We start from the raw sequence: 16,935 nt of genomic DNA, 5'->3' as shown, positions 1-16,935 counted from the left end.
TGCAAAACTCTAACTACAGTCTGCACTACCAACAGTCACCTGAGCTAAACAGTTAACACATGACTCAAAACAGGCTCAGTGCAGCCAAACACTATGCACAACCCTCACTGAGATAACACACACTGTCACTCAGAACACACTGAGAGTAAAAACACTAGCATCAAACTCCAACACAGAAAATACAAACTTTTCATCTTTACAGTTTGAACAATTTCAGTGACTTCATACAAAGTAATATTTTCTTCAAAGAAAAGAGTGACATTCTTTCACATGATTTATTTAAATTTTTAGAACATAACAGTTCTTTAAGGTAAATGAAAATGAGCAGTTTGCTTCAATAGTCTGTAGTAATTTACGGAATTACAGTAATGAGAAAAAAAAGGTAGAAACTAAAAGTACATACTGTAATTCGAACAAATAATTGAGGGGCTAATCCAGCAGTGTTTGAAAGGCACAAGGCTAAAATCTATTCTGTTTTGAATGTGTGGTTCACAGTTTTGACAGCAGTGTGTTAGCATTTGAACAAAGTGCTGTAAATCCACAGTGTTGTGCAGGTTGTGGTTAAAGTCATGGGATAAGTGTGTAGAGTTTTGAAAACTGTGTTCAAGCAATGAAAAACAAACTAGAGTTTGGTCCACATGAACTGCTGCTGTGCAGACTGTAGTTAGAGTTTTGCACATGTGACTCCAGTTGTGCCCACTGTCGTTTAGCAATCGAAAAAAACTGTAAAAGCATAATCTAGGGCACCTTTAATGTTTTCATTTTAAAAAATACACACACATTTATAACGCTGTGTTATATTACTTTGGCAGTAAATGACAAAAAATGAATTAATGTTGCTGCAAGCACAACAGCTGAGGGAGGGAGTAACAACAAATTTGACATCTTTCTCTCTTCTGACTGCTGTAATCCATCTCTCTATATTTTTTCCCTCTTTTGTAAAGTCATGGAACTCTATCTCAGATTTTTTCTTTTGCTTTTAGAGCGCATGCAAATACTAATATTGTTTGCTGTCATCTCTCTTTATGACAACTTCTAATTCTGAAAAGGGTCCATTGTTTTGTGAATCTGTCTCTATGAAATGCAGCTTTGCAAAGAGGCTGTTATTGAAGGATGGAGGAAGTCAAAGTATATTACATTCAAAAAATATATCGGATATGACAGTAAACCCACAACCCGTGTTTGAGTGGAGTTTCTCTTTTTGCATGCAAATGTGGCATTTCTTACAGACACATCAACAACAACAACAAAAAAAACAGACCATTTATTTGTAAGATTCAGACAGAGGGTGGAAAATATTTCTAAAAAACTAAATTTTTGGAGTGTGTTTGTCACAAAAAAATAGTAACATTATAAGTGAAATATCATAATATTTATCAAATGTATGATATGACCTCTTTAAAGAATTAAATTTGTGAGCCATAAGTCTACTGTTGACTAAGTGGCTGTTTTGTCATTGTTTTCCCCACTATAGCTACTATGTGAAGACATTGTAGGTCTAAGATTTAGTCCTGTGCTATACCCAAAGGTGAGTGCAAGATTAATATTATGTTTTTATTATTGATATTGTAATATAATTAAGGGCCAAGCACCAAAGGTGCCTAGGTACCTATACGTTCATGTTGTTATTATTCTTCCTTCTTCTTCAACTTCTTCCGCGCAGCCCATAGAACCGCTTGAGGGAAATTATGAAATTTGGCACACAGATAGAGCAGTCTTAATATTAACCACAACAAATTTGAAGTCTCTAACTTAATCCCTCTAGTGCCACCAACTGTCCAAATTTGGACTTACATTCATGCTAATAACTTTTGAACTGTAAGGGCTAGAAACAAACAAAAAAAAATCTGATTCCTTGGCTCAAGATGATTCGAATGCACCCGAAGACGAAATTTTCCATCATGAAAATTTTTCCACCATTTTGAATTTTCCTTAAAAAAAGCTACTTTTTCGAACCTATCCTTCGTCCGATTTTGCTGTTTTTTTTAACTTTCTATTCACCAAAGAATCCTGAAAAATATTACGGTTTCCACAAAAATATTAAGCAGCTCTACTGTGTTTTAAACATTGATAAGAAATGTTTCCTGAGCAGCAAATCAGCATATTAGAATGAATTCTAAAGGATCATGTGACCAGGGACGTGCACAGGGGGGTTGCTCAGGTTGCCCGGGCAACTGCCCGTATGCCCTTCTCGACTCACGTTGCCCTTCCGAGGTGGAAAAAAAATACATTAAAAAATCGTACAATGGATGCAGAATTTCACGTAGGCCTAGATTTAATTTTTTTTTTTTTTTAAATTAAACAAAAAAAAAAAATTGCAAAGCCTCATTCACTTCCATATTCGGGCACCCGTCCGAAAGTGAAAGTCAGTAGGGGAAGGGCAAACTCTGTTTACGTGGCTGCAGCGCTGCACGCGACCGGCACCTGAGCTGAGCCTGCATGAGCGGCACTAGAAGGAGATTGTCGCGGTTGTCGGGTGAGACGACTTAACGTTGTCGGAAAGGTGAGTAAGGTTATAATCGTTAACGAAAACGAACGTTTGGTAGGGGAGTGCCCTTTTTTTAGGGCAGAGCAACTGCCCCTCAAAATTCCTGTGCACGTCCCTGCATGTGACACTGAAGACTGCCAAAAATTCAGCTTTGCCATCACAGGAATAAATAATCATAAAATATTACAATAGAAAACAGTTATTTTAATTTGTAATAATATTATATATATATATATATATATATATATATATATATATATATATATATATATATATATATATATATTACAATAGAAAACAGTTATTTTAATTTGTAATAATATTATATATATATATATATAAACACAATGTATCTTTTGGCCAAGCATTTAATTTGTCAAATAAATAACTATTACAAATTTTTGTAACCGTTTTGGCAGATTGTTTAATAAAGCAAATACTAGTGAGATGATTTAAGAGATAAAAACCATGTTTTGCACGGGGGTCTTGGTGAAATTAAATACAGGAGCCCGTCAAAGCTGTATTGATGAAGAGCATATTAATTATCTTTGTTTATTCTTGGTTTTTTGCAGGGCTCTCATTTAATAGTGAATTATGATGAACATGAGTTAAACAACACCTTTAAGTTTGGCGTCGTCTACCAAAAATTTGGACAGGTGAGAAAATGAATGTTGTTTGTGTGCAGTTCACTGACCATTAAAAATATCAAAAAACGGTCTGTTTCCCAATCAGGCTGAGGTTCTCAAGGACACTAACAGCTTTCTTATCAAGCTGCTTCGATCTGAATCACCAAAGCAATAAATCAATAAGCTGTTGCCGTATGTGAAGTATTTTATCTATTATGTCCTGTTATCTTTCCACTCTGCCTTCGCTTCCTGCTGTTTTCTTCATCGTTTGCCATTCACTGATGTCTTCTGATACTCTCTGCTGCCCGCAGACCTCAGAGGAGGAGTTGTTTGGGAACAATGAGGAGACTCCAGCCTTCACAGAGTTCCTCCGAGTGCTGGGAGACTGTGTAGAGCTGCAGGACTTTAAAGGGTAAAAAAACATTAAAAAAAAGGCTGAAAAAGTTGTGTGAATATATAAATGGCTTGCGGAGGACAGCATGTGATTTCTCTGCATCACAAATACTTGTGCTTTTAATAGCCTACCTCAGTTTTCATTTTGACATATATTTAGGTTCCGAGGAGGTTTGGATGTGTCTCATGGTCAGACAGGGTCTCAGTCGGTCTACACTGTGTTCAGAGGGCAGGAACTCATGTTTCACATCTCCACCAAACTACCCTATACAGAGGGAGACATGCAGCAGGTGCTTATTATGATTATTATTATGATTGAAATCTAGGGACAATTGGTATGCTGTCCTAGAGATCATTATACTTTTCTATTTCCTACACATAGGTCCAGAGGAAGCGGCATATTGGGAATGACATTGTGGCTGCAGTTTTTCAAGAGGAGAGCACGCCGTTTGTGCCTGACATGATTGCTTCCAATTTCCTCCATGCCTACATTCTGGTTCAAGTGGAAAACCCTGGAACAGATGACACCACATACAAGGTTTGTCATCTGAATTTCTTGGTAACACTTTACAATAAGGTCCCATAATGCATTAACTATAATTAAGTAACAATGAGCAATTCATTTGTTACAGTATTTATTAAATGTTTAGTTCATCCAAAAATGAAAAAAATGTCATCACTCACCATCACGTCATTCCAAAACATGTAAAACTTTTGTTCATCTTCGAAGCACAAATGAAGATATTTTAAATGAAATCCAAGAGATTTCTGTCCCTCCATTGACAGTCTACGCAACTACCACTTTGACTCTTCAAAAAGTTCAAAGTTCTTAAGGTTTAGTCCAAGTTTTCTATAGAAACTGGCTTTATATGATAAACAGATTGAATTTAAGCTTTTATTCATGTTAACATTGATGAGCGAACATAAATAGAAGCTCAACCGAACCTGCTTGACACACGAGAACAAACCTCACTGGTTCTTGCGTAAGCTCAAATGTGCTGCGTAACACACAAGAATGAACCTCATTGATTCTTGTGTAAGCTGAAACATGCTGCGTTACACAAGAATGAACCTCATTGTTCTTGCAGAAGCTCAAACGTGCTGCAAAACACACAAGAATGAACCTCACTGGTTCTTGCAGAAGCTCAAATGTGCTGCGAAACACGAGAACGAACCTCATTGGTTCTTGCAGAAGCTCAAACGTGCTGCGAAACACGAGAACGAACCTCATTGGTTCTTGCAGAAGCTCAAACATGCTGTGAAACTCGAACAAACTTCATTGTTCTTGCAGAAGCTCAAATGTGCTGCGTAACACGAAAACAAACTTCATTGTTCTTGCAGAAGCTCAAATGTGCTGCGTAACACGAAAACAAACTTCATTGTTCTTGCAGAAGCTCAAATGTGCTGCGTAACACGAAAACAAACTTCATTTTCTTGCAGAAGCTCAAATGTGCTGCGTAACATGAAAACAAACTTCATTGTTCTTGCAGAAGCTCAAACGTACTGCGTAACATGAGAATGAACCTCACTGGTTCTTGCGTAAGCTCAAACGTGCTGCGAAACACGAGAATAAACCTCATTGCTTCTTGCAGAAGCTCAAACATACTGGAAAATACATGAGAATGAAACTCATTGTTCTTGCAGAAGCTCAAACATGCTGCGAAACACGAGAACGAACCTCATTGGTTCTTGCGTAAGCTCAAACGTGCTGTATAACACGAGAATAAACCTCATTGCTTCTTGTAGAAGCTCAGACATGCTGTGAAACTCGAGAACAAACTTCATTGTTCTTGCAGAAGCTCAAACATGCTGCGAAACACGAGAATGAACCTCACTGGTTCTTATGGAAGCTCAAACGTGCTGCGAAACACGAGAATAAACCTCATTGCTTCTTGCAGAAGCTCAAACATACTGCAAAATACATGAGAATGAACCTCATTGTTCTTGCAGAAGCTCAAACATGCTGCGAAACACGAGAACGAACCTCATTGGTTCTTGCGTAAGCTCAAACGTGCTGTATAACACGAGAATAAACCTCATTGCTTCTTGTAGAAGCTCAGACATGCTGTGAAACTTGAGAACAAACTTCATTGTTCTTGCAGAAGCTCAAACATGCTGCGAAACACGAGAACGAACCTCATTGGTTCTTGCGTAAGCTCAAACGTGCTGTATAACACGAGAATAAACCTCATTGCTTCTTGTAGAAGCTCAGACATGCTGTGAAACTCGAGAACAAACTTCATTGTTCTTGCAGAAGCTCAAACATGCTGCGAAACACGAGAACGAACCTCATTGGTTCTTGCGTAAGCTCAAACGTGCTGTATAACACGAGAATAAACCTCATTGCTTCTTGCAGAAGCTCAAACATGCTGCGAAATACATGAGAATGAAACTCATTGTTCTTGCAGAAGCTCAAATGTGCTGCAAAACACTAGAATGAACCTCATTGGTTCTTGCAGAAGCTCAGATGTGCTGCAAAACACATGAGAATGAACCTCATTGTTCTTGCAGAAGCTCAAACATGCTGTGAAATACATGAGAATGAAACTCATTGTTCTTGCAGAAGCTCAAATGTGCTGCAAAACACTAGAATGAACCTCATTGGTTCTTGCAGAAACCCAAACTTACTGCGTAACACGAGAACGAACCTCACTGGTTCTTGCAGAAGCTCAAACATGCTGCGAAACACGAGAACGAACATCATTGGTTCTTGAAGCTCAAACGTACTCCAGAAGCTCAAACGTACTGCGAAATACATGAGAATGAACCTCATTGTTCTTGCAGAAGCTCAAATGTGCTGCGAAACACATGGGAATGAACCTCATTGGTTCTTGCAGAAACCCAAACTTACTGCGTAACACTAGCAAGAACCTCATTGGTTCTTGCAGAAGCTCAGATGTGCTGCAAAACACATGGGAATGAACCTCATTGGTTCTTGCAGAAACCCAAACTTACTGCGTAACACGAGAACGAACCTCATTGGTTCTTGCAGAAGCTCAAACATGCTGCGAAACACGAGAACGAACATCATTGGTTCTTGAAGCTCAAACGTACTCCAGAAGCTCAAACGTACTGCGAAATACATGAGAATGAAACTCATTGTTCTTGCAGAAGCTCAAATGTGCTGCGAAACACGAGAACGAACCTCATTGGTTCTTGCAGACGCTCAAATGTGCTGCAAAACACTAGAATGAACCTCATTGGTTCTTGCAAAGCTCAGATGTGCTGCAAAACACATGGGAATGAACCTCATTGGTTCTTGCAAAGCTCAGATGTGCTGCAAAACACATGGGAATGAACCTCATTGGTTCTTGCAGAAACCCAAACTTACTGCGAAACACGAGAACGAACATCATTGGTTCTTGCGTAAGCTCAAACGTGCTGCAAAATACATGAGAATGAAACTCATTGTTCTTGCAGAAGCTCAAACATACTGCGTAACACACGAGAGTGAACCTCATTGGTTCTTGTGTAAGCTCAAATGTGCTGCATAAAATGAAAACAAACCTCATTGTTCTTGCAGAAGCTCAAACGTGCTGCGTAACACAAGAATGAACCTCATTGTTCTTGCGGAAGCTCAAATGTGCTGTGTAACATGAGAATGAACCTCATTGGTTCTCGCATGTCAAGCAAACATGCTTGAGCTTCCGTTTACCACAACTGATGTGAGCTGATGAAGTTTTTATGTGAATTAAAGACTAAATTAAATCTGTTCATCGTGTCTCTTCAGAAAATTTGGACTAAATGGCTTAATTCATATGGATTCATTTTACGATCTATTTATGAACGTTTTGAAGCGACAAAGTGGTAGTTGCGTGGACTGTCAATGGAGGGACAGAAATCTGTCAGATTTCATCAAAATATGAGTAAAAGAGTAAATAATGACAGAATTTTCATTTTTGTGTGAACTAACCCTTTAATCTTTGTTAATGTTAAAAAATACAGTTTAGTTTATGTTAGCTCAGGTCCATTAAATAATTTTAACAGATACAACTTTTGATTTTAATAATGTATTAGTAAATGCTGAGCTTAACATTAACTAAGAAAAAAATAATGTTTTAGAAGTATTGTTCATTGTTCATGTTAACTAATGTTAACAAATGGAACATTATTGTCAAGTGTTACCAATTTATTCTATAAAATGTTTGAGCAAAAGATAATGTGGTTATTTAAAGTGTCTCTGGTGCGTTTGCAGATTATGGACAGTATTTGTAGTAATTCTAACTGAATGTTGAATTGTATTTATATGGTGCAGGTATCTGTCACAGCTCGTGAAGATGTGCCACAGTTCGGCCCTCCGCTTCCCAATCCGCCCATCTTCAAAAAGGTAAATAAGTACATTGCTACAGCTGCCACACTACGGGCCCTATTATACACCCGGCACAATGCGACGCCAGGCAGTGGTTTTTTTCTAGTTTCAGCCCGACGCAGTTGTCATTTTCATGTCCAGCGCCCATGCTGTTTAGAGTGCAAATGCACTCGCTCATTCGCCCATGGGCGTGCTGGTCTAAAAACGAGATGTGTTCAGGAGCATTGTTGGCGTGAAAAATGCCTAGATGTCATAATGGATTGCATGTATCAGAATTACCTATTTGCAATAATAACATATTAAATTGGCTAATTATTTGACCAATCATGGCAATACACACAGGTATTTAAACTAGCAAAAGTGGATTTAGATTTAGAACATGCGCTTAGATCGTTAAAATAGGGTCCTACATGTTTTAATCAGTATTTTTGTCTTGTTTTCTATTTAAAATATCTAAACATCTTTACTTGAAGAAAATACTTTTTTATCTTTTTAAGCATAAATCCAAATATATTCTCTGAAAATCAACTAAACTGATCTTGTTTTGAGGATGTGATATTTTTACGGGAAAGCAAAGCAAATACTGATTAAGAAAATGATCCTTTGCAGGGCAGACAGTTTGCTGTGTTATTGTTTATCTGAAGGTCACATTTGGTTATTGCAGGCAGGATTTTGTCACGTCATTGTCTTTTAAGATGGTTATTGCATCTTTGTTATATTTGCTGTGTCATTCTATTCTCTCTTAGGGTCCAGAATTCAGAGAGTTTCTGCTGACCAAGCTGATCAATGCAGAGTTGGCATGCTACAGGTCAAACCGATTTGCCAAGCTTGAGGTGAGGAAACAATAGAGCACCTTTTATTACCGCATTACAGACCTGATGTACATACGAACAGCAAAAGCCTGATAAGTCTCTGCTTTGCCACAATCTCTGAATATTTAATCATTATGTTGTATTGGGGGTCTCAGAGACCCTAAGGCCATTTTTTAATAGCTTGAGAAGAAAAATACTTAAATAGCTTGATCCTTCTTTTCTTTTCCTAATCTTATAAGAACTGATTATAAACTAAGCATGATAACTCTTTTCAAACGACCTTCTTTAAAAGTGTTACATTACTTATGTTTGGGATCATAGAGACTTCAAATATAAAACATGAATAAATACAGTGAATTTGCACATACTACAAGAATTGGAAGGGAAAACAAATGAATAATTTTGTTTACATGTACACTACCGTTCAAAAGTTTTGGGGTTGGTAAGGTCTGTTAATGTTTTTTAAAGGAGTCTTTTATGTTCACCAAGGCTGTATTTATTTGATCAAAAATATAGTAAAAACAGTAATATTCTGAAATATTATTACAATTCAAAATAACTATTTTCTATTTTAATATATTTTAAAATGTAATTTATTTCTGTAATGACAAAGCTGAATTTTCAGCATCATTACTCCAGTCTTCAGTGTCACATGATCCTTCAGAAATCATTCTAATATGCTGATTTGCTGCTCAAGAAACATTTATTATTATTATCAATGTGGAAAACAGTTGTGCTGCTTAATATTTTTATGGAAACATTGACACTTTTTCAGAATTCTTTGATGAATAGAAAGTTCAAAACAGCATTTGAAATAAATATTTGATATGATTTGAAATAGAAATCTTTACAGTCACTTTTGATTTCTTAAAAAAATATATAATCTTGCTGACCCCAAACTTCTGGGACCTCAAACGTAAAGAGTCAATCTCAGTAAAACACGTGTTATGGTTTGTGTTTGTTCCATAGGAAAGAACACGAACAGAACTGCTAGATAACCTTCATAATGAGTTACACAAGCGCACACAGACAATGCTGGGTCATCCGCTCAGCGCAGATGAAGAGAGGATGGAGAACGGAGGACATGGAGGAATACTGGAGTCTATTAAGGTATAAAGTCAAAAAGATCAACCATTATATTCGCATGGGTAGACTGTCCCTTTGATGTCTTTTTGTCTGTTTCAGCGGGCGATGCGTGTGCGCAGTCACTCTATGGAGACAATGGTGGGCTCACAGAAACATGGCCGCTGTACTTCGGCGGGAGGGGGCGTTCCCACCAGCCTGAGCGGGGTAGGCTTGACCCACAGCAACACTGAGGCTGCCAAGAACTCTGTGAGCATCTTATTGTTCACATGAAATAAACTGGATAGGCTGATTAGTGTGGTAGCAGCCAGTGTAATAAAGTGACTTTACATTATAGTTCAATTTAATTATTTTAATATATCTTGTTTTGTTTAATTAACCCTGCATTTGATAAAAACAAATAATATATTTTCAGTCTCCAGTGACGTCGAGCGCTAAGTCTCCGCTGAAGAGCCCGGTGAAGAGACGCTCAGGGCTGTTCCCACGGCTGCACACCAGTATGGACGGACAGTCAGAGCGCCACACACGCAGGTCTGACAAATATGCACAAAATACACACTTACAGATCTGTAATCAGTATATATAAATCATCTTCAAATATGATAGTTTATATATATAAACTATCATATTTATTAAACCTCTTAATTATTAAAGGTGCCCTAGAATGAAAAATTGAATTTATCTTGGCATAGTTGAATAACAAGAGTTCAGTACATGGAAATGACATACAGTGAGTCTCAAACACCATTGTTTCCTCCTTCTTATGTAAATGTCATTTGTTTAAAAGACCTCCGACGAATAGGCGAATCTCAACATAACACCGGCTGTTACGTAACAGTCGGGATCATTAATATGTACGCCCCCAATATTTGCATATGCCAGCTCATGTTCAATGCATTACACAAGGGCAGCCAGTATTAACGTCTGGATGTGTACTGCTAAATCATCAGACTAGGTAAGCAAGCAAGGACAACAGCGAAAAATGGCAGATGGAGCAATAATAACTGACATGATCCATGATATCATGATATTTTTAGTGATATTTGTAAATTGTCTTTCTAAATGTTTCGTTAGCATGTTGCTAATGTACTGTTAAATGTGGTTAAAGTTACCATTGTTTCTTACTGTGTTCACGGAGACAAGACTGTCGTTATTTTCATTTTTTAAACACTTGCAGTCTGTATAATTCATAAACATCTTCATTCTTTATAAATCTCTCCAACAGTGTGTAATGTTAGCTTTAGCCACGAAGCACTATCAAACTCGTTCAGAATCAAATGTAAACATCCAAATAAATACCACACTTACGCGATTAGACATGCTGCATGACGAACACTTTGTAAAGATCCATTTTGAGGGTTTATATTATATTTATATTAGCTGTGTGAACTTTGATTATGCACTGTTTAAGGCAAGCGCGAGCTCCGTGGGCGGGGAGCGTGAGCATTTAAAGGGGCCGCAGCCTAAATCGGCTCATAGTTAATGATGCCCCAAAATAGGCAGTTAAAAAAATTAATGTAAAAAAATCTAGGGGGTATTTGGGTGTGAGCAAAAACACGCAGTTTTTGCGTATGTCCCTTTAAATGCAAATGAGCTGCTGCTACTGGCCCCCTTTCCAGAAGAGGGCGGAGCTTTAACAGCTCACGCTTCAGTTGCTCAACAACAACAAAGCTGGAGAATCTCACGCAGCCAAAATGACGATTGTCAGTAACAGTGTTCAGCCTTACATTGTTCAAACCGGAGTCGGACACTGATGGAGAGACTCAGGAAGAAGTTACAACTTTTATAATGCAGAACGTTTCTGAATGGTTAGTGGATAAATTTATGTAGTTGCTGTGGAGTCGATTCAACTCATCGACTAGCATGTGCCGTCATGTTAATCTTTTGTGCAAATCCAGCATTGAATTGACCCTCATTTGTAAAGCAGTCCGCCGTAAAATGACGGCATGGCAACAACACTTTACTACAACAACTCTTCCTCTTCTCTAAAGCAGCCCAACATGGCCTCACCCCTTTGTTGCATGTTCTCGCGGGCAAGGATTATGGGAATTTTGGGGTTTGTGATGTCACCAACCCGGGAAGAAGCTCGTTGTAGTCCCTACCAGCCATTTGTTGTAGTCCTAAAAAAGCGATTTCTATAAAAGAAAATATCTCCCTTTGCATTGAACTCTGAGCATCATAACATCGTAACTCTGCTGTTATGCTGATACAGCAACATTACACACTAACTACAGTTAAAAAAGTGAAATCATAATCAAGGACCCCTTTAATATCTGCACTGTGCAGGATGTGTGGCAGGAGCTTCATGGAATGGGTTTCCATGGCCGAGCAGCTGCATCAAAGCCTAACATCACCAAGTGCAATGCAAAGCGTCGGATGGAGTGGTGTGAAGCATGGCGCCACTGGACTCTAGAGCAGTAAAGACGTGTTCTGTGGAGTGATCAATCACGCTTGTCTATCTGGCAATCTAATGGGCGAATCTGGGTTTGGCAAATGCCAGAAGAACATTACCTGCCAAACGTTACTGTGCCAACTGTGAAGTTTGGTGGAGGAGGGATAAATAGCTATATGGGGCTGTTTTTCAGGGGTTGGGCTATTGGCCTCTTACATCCAATGAAGGGAAGACTTAATGCTTCAGTATGCCAAGACATTTTAGACAATGCTATGTGTAGCCCCTCCATTTCGCACCTGCCCACTCCAAGCGGGACGGTCTGCATGGGACTGGGATGCTCTAACATGGAGGCTAAAGGCTGCAGCATCTCTTGAGATCAGGGGAGTGAGGTTTACACGCACAGCACTTACCAGTCTACATCTGTTACATATGCTTTTAACAGTTTGGAGAAGACTGTTTTCTATTCCGGCATGACTGTGCTCCAGAGCACAAAGCATAAAGACATGGTTGGAGGAGTTTGGTGTGGAAGAACTTGACTGGCCCACAAAGATCCCTGACCTCAACCCCATCGAACACCTTTGGGTTGAACTGGAATGGAGATTGCAAGCCAGGACTTCTTGTCCACCATTAGTGCCTGATGTCACAAATGCTCTACAGGATGAATGGGCAAAAATTCCCACTCCAAAATCTTGTGGAAAGCCTTTCCAGACGAGTGGGATCTGTTATAACTGCAAAGAGGGGACTAACTCCATATTAATGTCTATGTATTTAGAGTGTGATGTCAGTACAGTCCCTGTTGGTGTAATGGTCAGGTGTCCCAATATTTACAGTATATACGTATAAATTTGTATGTGTATATAAATATATATAAAGATGTATATTCATTATAAAAATAACAAAATACTAAGAAATATCTTGTTGTTTTAACTTATTTTAATGCTTGTTTTTGCTTATTTTAAATAATTTTAAGTCAAGTTTTCCACCCTGCGACCCCCATTCGAAAACCCCTGCTCTAAATGATCGAAAATTGATAAACATATTTTTCTTGTTTTTCTGTCATTTTAGTGTCCTATGTGATCAGAGAAGTCTAGATAGCGGTCATCTCTCACAGGAAGTGAGATCAGAGACGTCGTCCAATCCTAGCTCTCCAGAGATCCTAAACAATGAGAGGTAAGTTTCGCCACTGGTACCCAGTAAATGTATACTCTTAATAGCTAATAATACTTCCCGTCTCTCTCGGGTTTTACAGGTCGCCTCTCAAGCTGAAGGAGGTCAGTGGAAAACCAGATATTTCTCGTTCCTCCTCGAGCACCAGCAGCTTCAGTAGTGCTGCAGGAGACCCAGAGACTCTGGAGGAGAAGGAGCCTGTAAGTAAATGTGTCTTCAGGCAGACTAACATGTTCAGTGTGTTGAAGTCACCATGAAATCGAAATTGACAATTCTTATTTTTTATAGAATATTGCAGTATTTATTATAAATGATTTATCTGTGCACATTATTTCTGTGCCCAATAGCAAACCACAACAATATTCCCAATAGACAAAATCAAGTCCTGCCCTACATTTTTTTTCTTGTTCGAGAAGCTGTTTCACTCAGATATGACACAATAAGGTAAACGGATTATCCGTTTCACGCCGTCTTTATGTCTGTTGTCTCGCGTTCAGAGCAGCCTCCAGATATCTCCCAGTCTCTCGCCTGTATTTGGCTCTGTGAGCACAGAGGGCCAGGGTTCAGGAACGCCAGTGATTATGTGCCGCAGTCCAACAGGTATCCAAGACTCTTTTCTCAAATTCAAACTTTGAATATAATATTTACAGCTAAATGAATCATTTTCTGCATGTTATCTCCCTATTCAAAGATTTTAGGAATAAGAACTCACCCAGATCCAATCTGAAGTTTCGCTTTGACAGATTGAGCCAGTCCGCTGCTGTAAGTCTTTATCCTTTATTGTTGCTCTTTCATTCTTTGTCATCCTCTGTATATTTTTCCATTTGGTTGTGTTTTGGAGTGAGATGTTTTACCACTGAAAGGTAACTTAGAACTCTCATTTCACAGGGACATTAGCAAAGAGAATGTCAAAGACCACCAGAATCATTGTGAGTATATATGTTACTATTGAAATTAATAATCAACACATATAGTCTTGTAGTAAGAGTAAATCCAGAGGGTGTAATAATGACGATTTTTACTAATTTTGTATAAAGACCCATTTATGGATCATTCTATCATTTTCGGTACATTTCATGTCAGTTGATGATAATTATATTTTTCTAACAATTTCAGAAATATCATATTTTATCCATTAAGAGAAAGGAAACCATACTATAATCTTACACAAATATTTAGTGCACCCTATGCTTCAAAAAAAAAAAAAAAAGGTGAGATTTAGGTTTTAAAACACCCCTGCAAAATTAGATCAGACGAGACAAATGAGTTAAGATTTGATGGAAGAAAAACAAGAGATTCCTATTGGATTCCAGGGAAATAATTCATGGAATATTTTTCAATAAATCAGTGGTTCTCAAATAGAAAGTCAGGGTCCACTAGGGGGCTTAAAGGGTTAGTTCACCCAAAAATGAAAATTATGTCATTAATGACTCACCCTCATGTCGTTCCACACCTGTAAGACCTCCTTTCATCTTCGGAACACAGTTTAAGATATTTTAGATTTAGTCCGAGAGCTTTCTGTCCCTCCATTGAAAATGTAGGTACGGTAGACTGTCCATGTCCAGGAAGCTAATAAAAACATCATCAAAGTAGTCCATGTGACATCAGTGGGTTAGTTAGAAGTTTTTGAAGCATCGAAAATACATTTTGGTCCAAAAATAACAAAAAACTATGACTTTATTCAGCATTGTCTTCTCTTCCGGGTCTGTTGTCAATCCGCATTCACGACTCCGCACTGACGCTGCTGACGTGTTATCCGGTGCGCCCGAGCTTGGTTTACAGTCTGAGGGAGGCGCACGCTGTATTCAAGCTATTCTACATTGTTTGTATTTTGGTATTGCTATATTTTTTAAAATGGTGCGCAAGTGTGCATGTCGCGGATGTCCTAATCGCCAAAAACAACGACGTAAAAGTGCATTACCAACGCCGACAGATGAAAGGATTCAATGGAATCAATTCAATGGAAAGGATTCCAGAAGAGAATACAATATTGAATAAAGTCGTAGTTTTTGTTATTTTTGGACCAGAATGTATTATCGATGCTTCAAAAACTTCTAACTAACCCACTGATGTCACATGGACTACTTTGATGATGTTTTTATTACCTTTCTGGACATGGACAGTCTACCATACATACATTTTCAATGGAGGGACAGAAAGCTCTCGGACTAAATCTAAAATATCTTAAACTGTGTTCCGAAGATGAACGGAGGTCTTACAGGTGTGGAACGACATGAGGGTGAGTCATTAATGACATAATTTTCATTTTTGGGTGAACTAACCCTTTAAGCAAACTTTCAAAGGGAATGCAGGATGATTTTTAAAAAAAAAATTTTAAATACTTAAAATGTTGAAAAGAAGCAGACTTCTCAGCAAAAATACCAGAAATAAAAAGAATACAAAGAAAAAACAACAGGATTTGGTCAAACTAAAAGAGCTCTTGCCACACAAGGTCTTGTGATTCTCAAAGTCACATTAAAAATACCTGCTTTACACTATTTTACTGATGAATTAAAATAGAGCGTGACTGAAAATGTATAATCCAGTCCGTCTGAGTGATGGATGATGATTATTTGTACCCCTAGCCCAGTGTATATCTGTAATGGGCAGTATAAAATCACTTTCATAAGTCATAATCTGAGTTATGGTTATAATTATATTTCTTATTTGGTATATACTAACATCATAAACTCTCCATTTAATTAGGAAAGCAATGGATCAGCACTGAAGATCAGACACTGTCGGATGGAAGGAGGGAAATTAAAAAGTAGCACATCACTCAATCCTGTGCTCCAGTCTGAACGTCACAGGAAGAAGCACATATCTCCTCTAGTATCTGCAGGTTATCATCTGGTACTGACTTGGCACATTTATTGATTTTGCACATTTTGAGAAAGTCTTTCACTTTAAAAGAAAATAATCAAATATTTTGTGTGTTAATAAAATACAATCTTTTACAAACTGGATTAGCAGTTCAATAATTTTCACTCAATAATAATAAAATGACACATATTATAATTCCCAGCACCTGAAACATTCCACAGTATCGCATAACTGCACTTGACCGGCTCTATGACTAACAGACTGGATATAGTTTGATGAAACTGACCACAACAGATATTCATTATACAAATTCATTTCATCTTTGAGAAATAAATTGTTAGCACAGCATCGCCTTCCTCTGTAAATCTCAAACTTGTGCAATACCTTAAAAAATATGCCCTAGAATTGTTTGGAGATGTAAAATTACTGTGTCCCCTGAAGGTTTATTTGTAGTACTAAACTCTTTTTTTTAAATGGGTACTTCCATGACTGATGCCTATGTGTACATATTAGAAAATCACTGATTACACTTATGTGTATATTTATTGTGTATATTCATGGAAGGAAATGCAGAAGAATAAATCTATATTGTCACAAACAGCTCAGATGTGTTACACTGTGACACTTTAAGAAAGACTTTTCCATTCTGTTCTTTGGTAAAATTATTTTTTGTTTCCCTGCTTAACAAAATGAGCTGTGTTAATTTATTTCTCTATGATTGTATTGCTACACGTGTAAAGGTTTATGTATGGCCATGTTGATTTTGTTAAATAAAATATTGTATTTTGCAGTGGTGTTGATTTATATTGTAGCCTCTGTTCTATTTGTGAGCCAGGCCTTAG

The 16,935-nt window shown here is 37.8% G+C and overlaps 1 protein-coding gene across 8 annotated transcripts in view; it reads left to right on the top strand.

Moving 5' to 3' along the window:
- rap1gap2b (RAP1 GTPase activating protein 2b) overlaps positions 1-16,883 on the top strand; it is a 96,209-nt gene extending 79,326 nt beyond the window's left edge. For 7 of the 8 annotated variants that reach the window (XM_048165641.1, XM_048165639.1, XM_048165638.1 and 4 more), the window contains 16 exons: positions 1,475-1,528; positions 3,061-3,144; positions 3,426-3,526; positions 3,668-3,797; positions 3,890-4,045; positions 7,763-7,834; positions 8,563-8,649; positions 9,598-9,738; positions 9,814-9,960; positions 10,127-10,242; positions 13,169-13,273; positions 13,353-13,470; positions 13,768-13,870; positions 13,962-14,032; positions 14,159-14,199; positions 15,977-16,883. In XM_048165641.1, the coding sequence (XP_048021598.1) occupies positions 1,475-1,528; positions 3,061-3,144; positions 3,426-3,526; positions 3,668-3,797; positions 3,890-4,045; positions 7,763-7,834; positions 8,563-8,649; positions 9,598-9,738; positions 9,814-9,960; positions 10,127-10,242; positions 13,169-13,273; positions 13,353-13,470; positions 13,768-13,870; positions 13,962-14,032; positions 14,159-14,167 (1,494 nt within the window). In that variant the 3' untranslated portion in view covers positions 14,168-14,199; positions 15,977-16,883. The remainder of the gene's footprint in view (positions 1-1,474; positions 1,529-3,060; positions 3,145-3,425; positions 3,527-3,667; positions 3,798-3,889; positions 4,046-7,762; positions 7,835-8,562; positions 8,650-9,597; positions 9,739-9,813; positions 9,961-10,126; positions 10,243-13,168; positions 13,274-13,352; positions 13,471-13,767; positions 13,871-13,961; positions 14,033-14,158; positions 14,200-15,976) is intronic. The other variant, XM_048165637.1, reaches the window with a different exon arrangement.
- The last annotated feature ends 52 nt before the right edge of the window (positions 16,884-16,935 follow it).

Source organism: Megalobrama amblycephala, linkage group LG18, assembly GCF_018812025.1.
Source record: "Megalobrama amblycephala isolate DHTTF-2021 linkage group LG18, ASM1881202v1, whole genome shotgun sequence".
NCBI lineage: Eukaryota > Metazoa > Chordata > Actinopteri > Cypriniformes > Xenocyprididae > Megalobrama > Megalobrama amblycephala.
The sequence above is the reverse complement of the archived record's forward strand: the minus strand, read 5'-3'. Positions and strand labels throughout refer to the sequence as shown.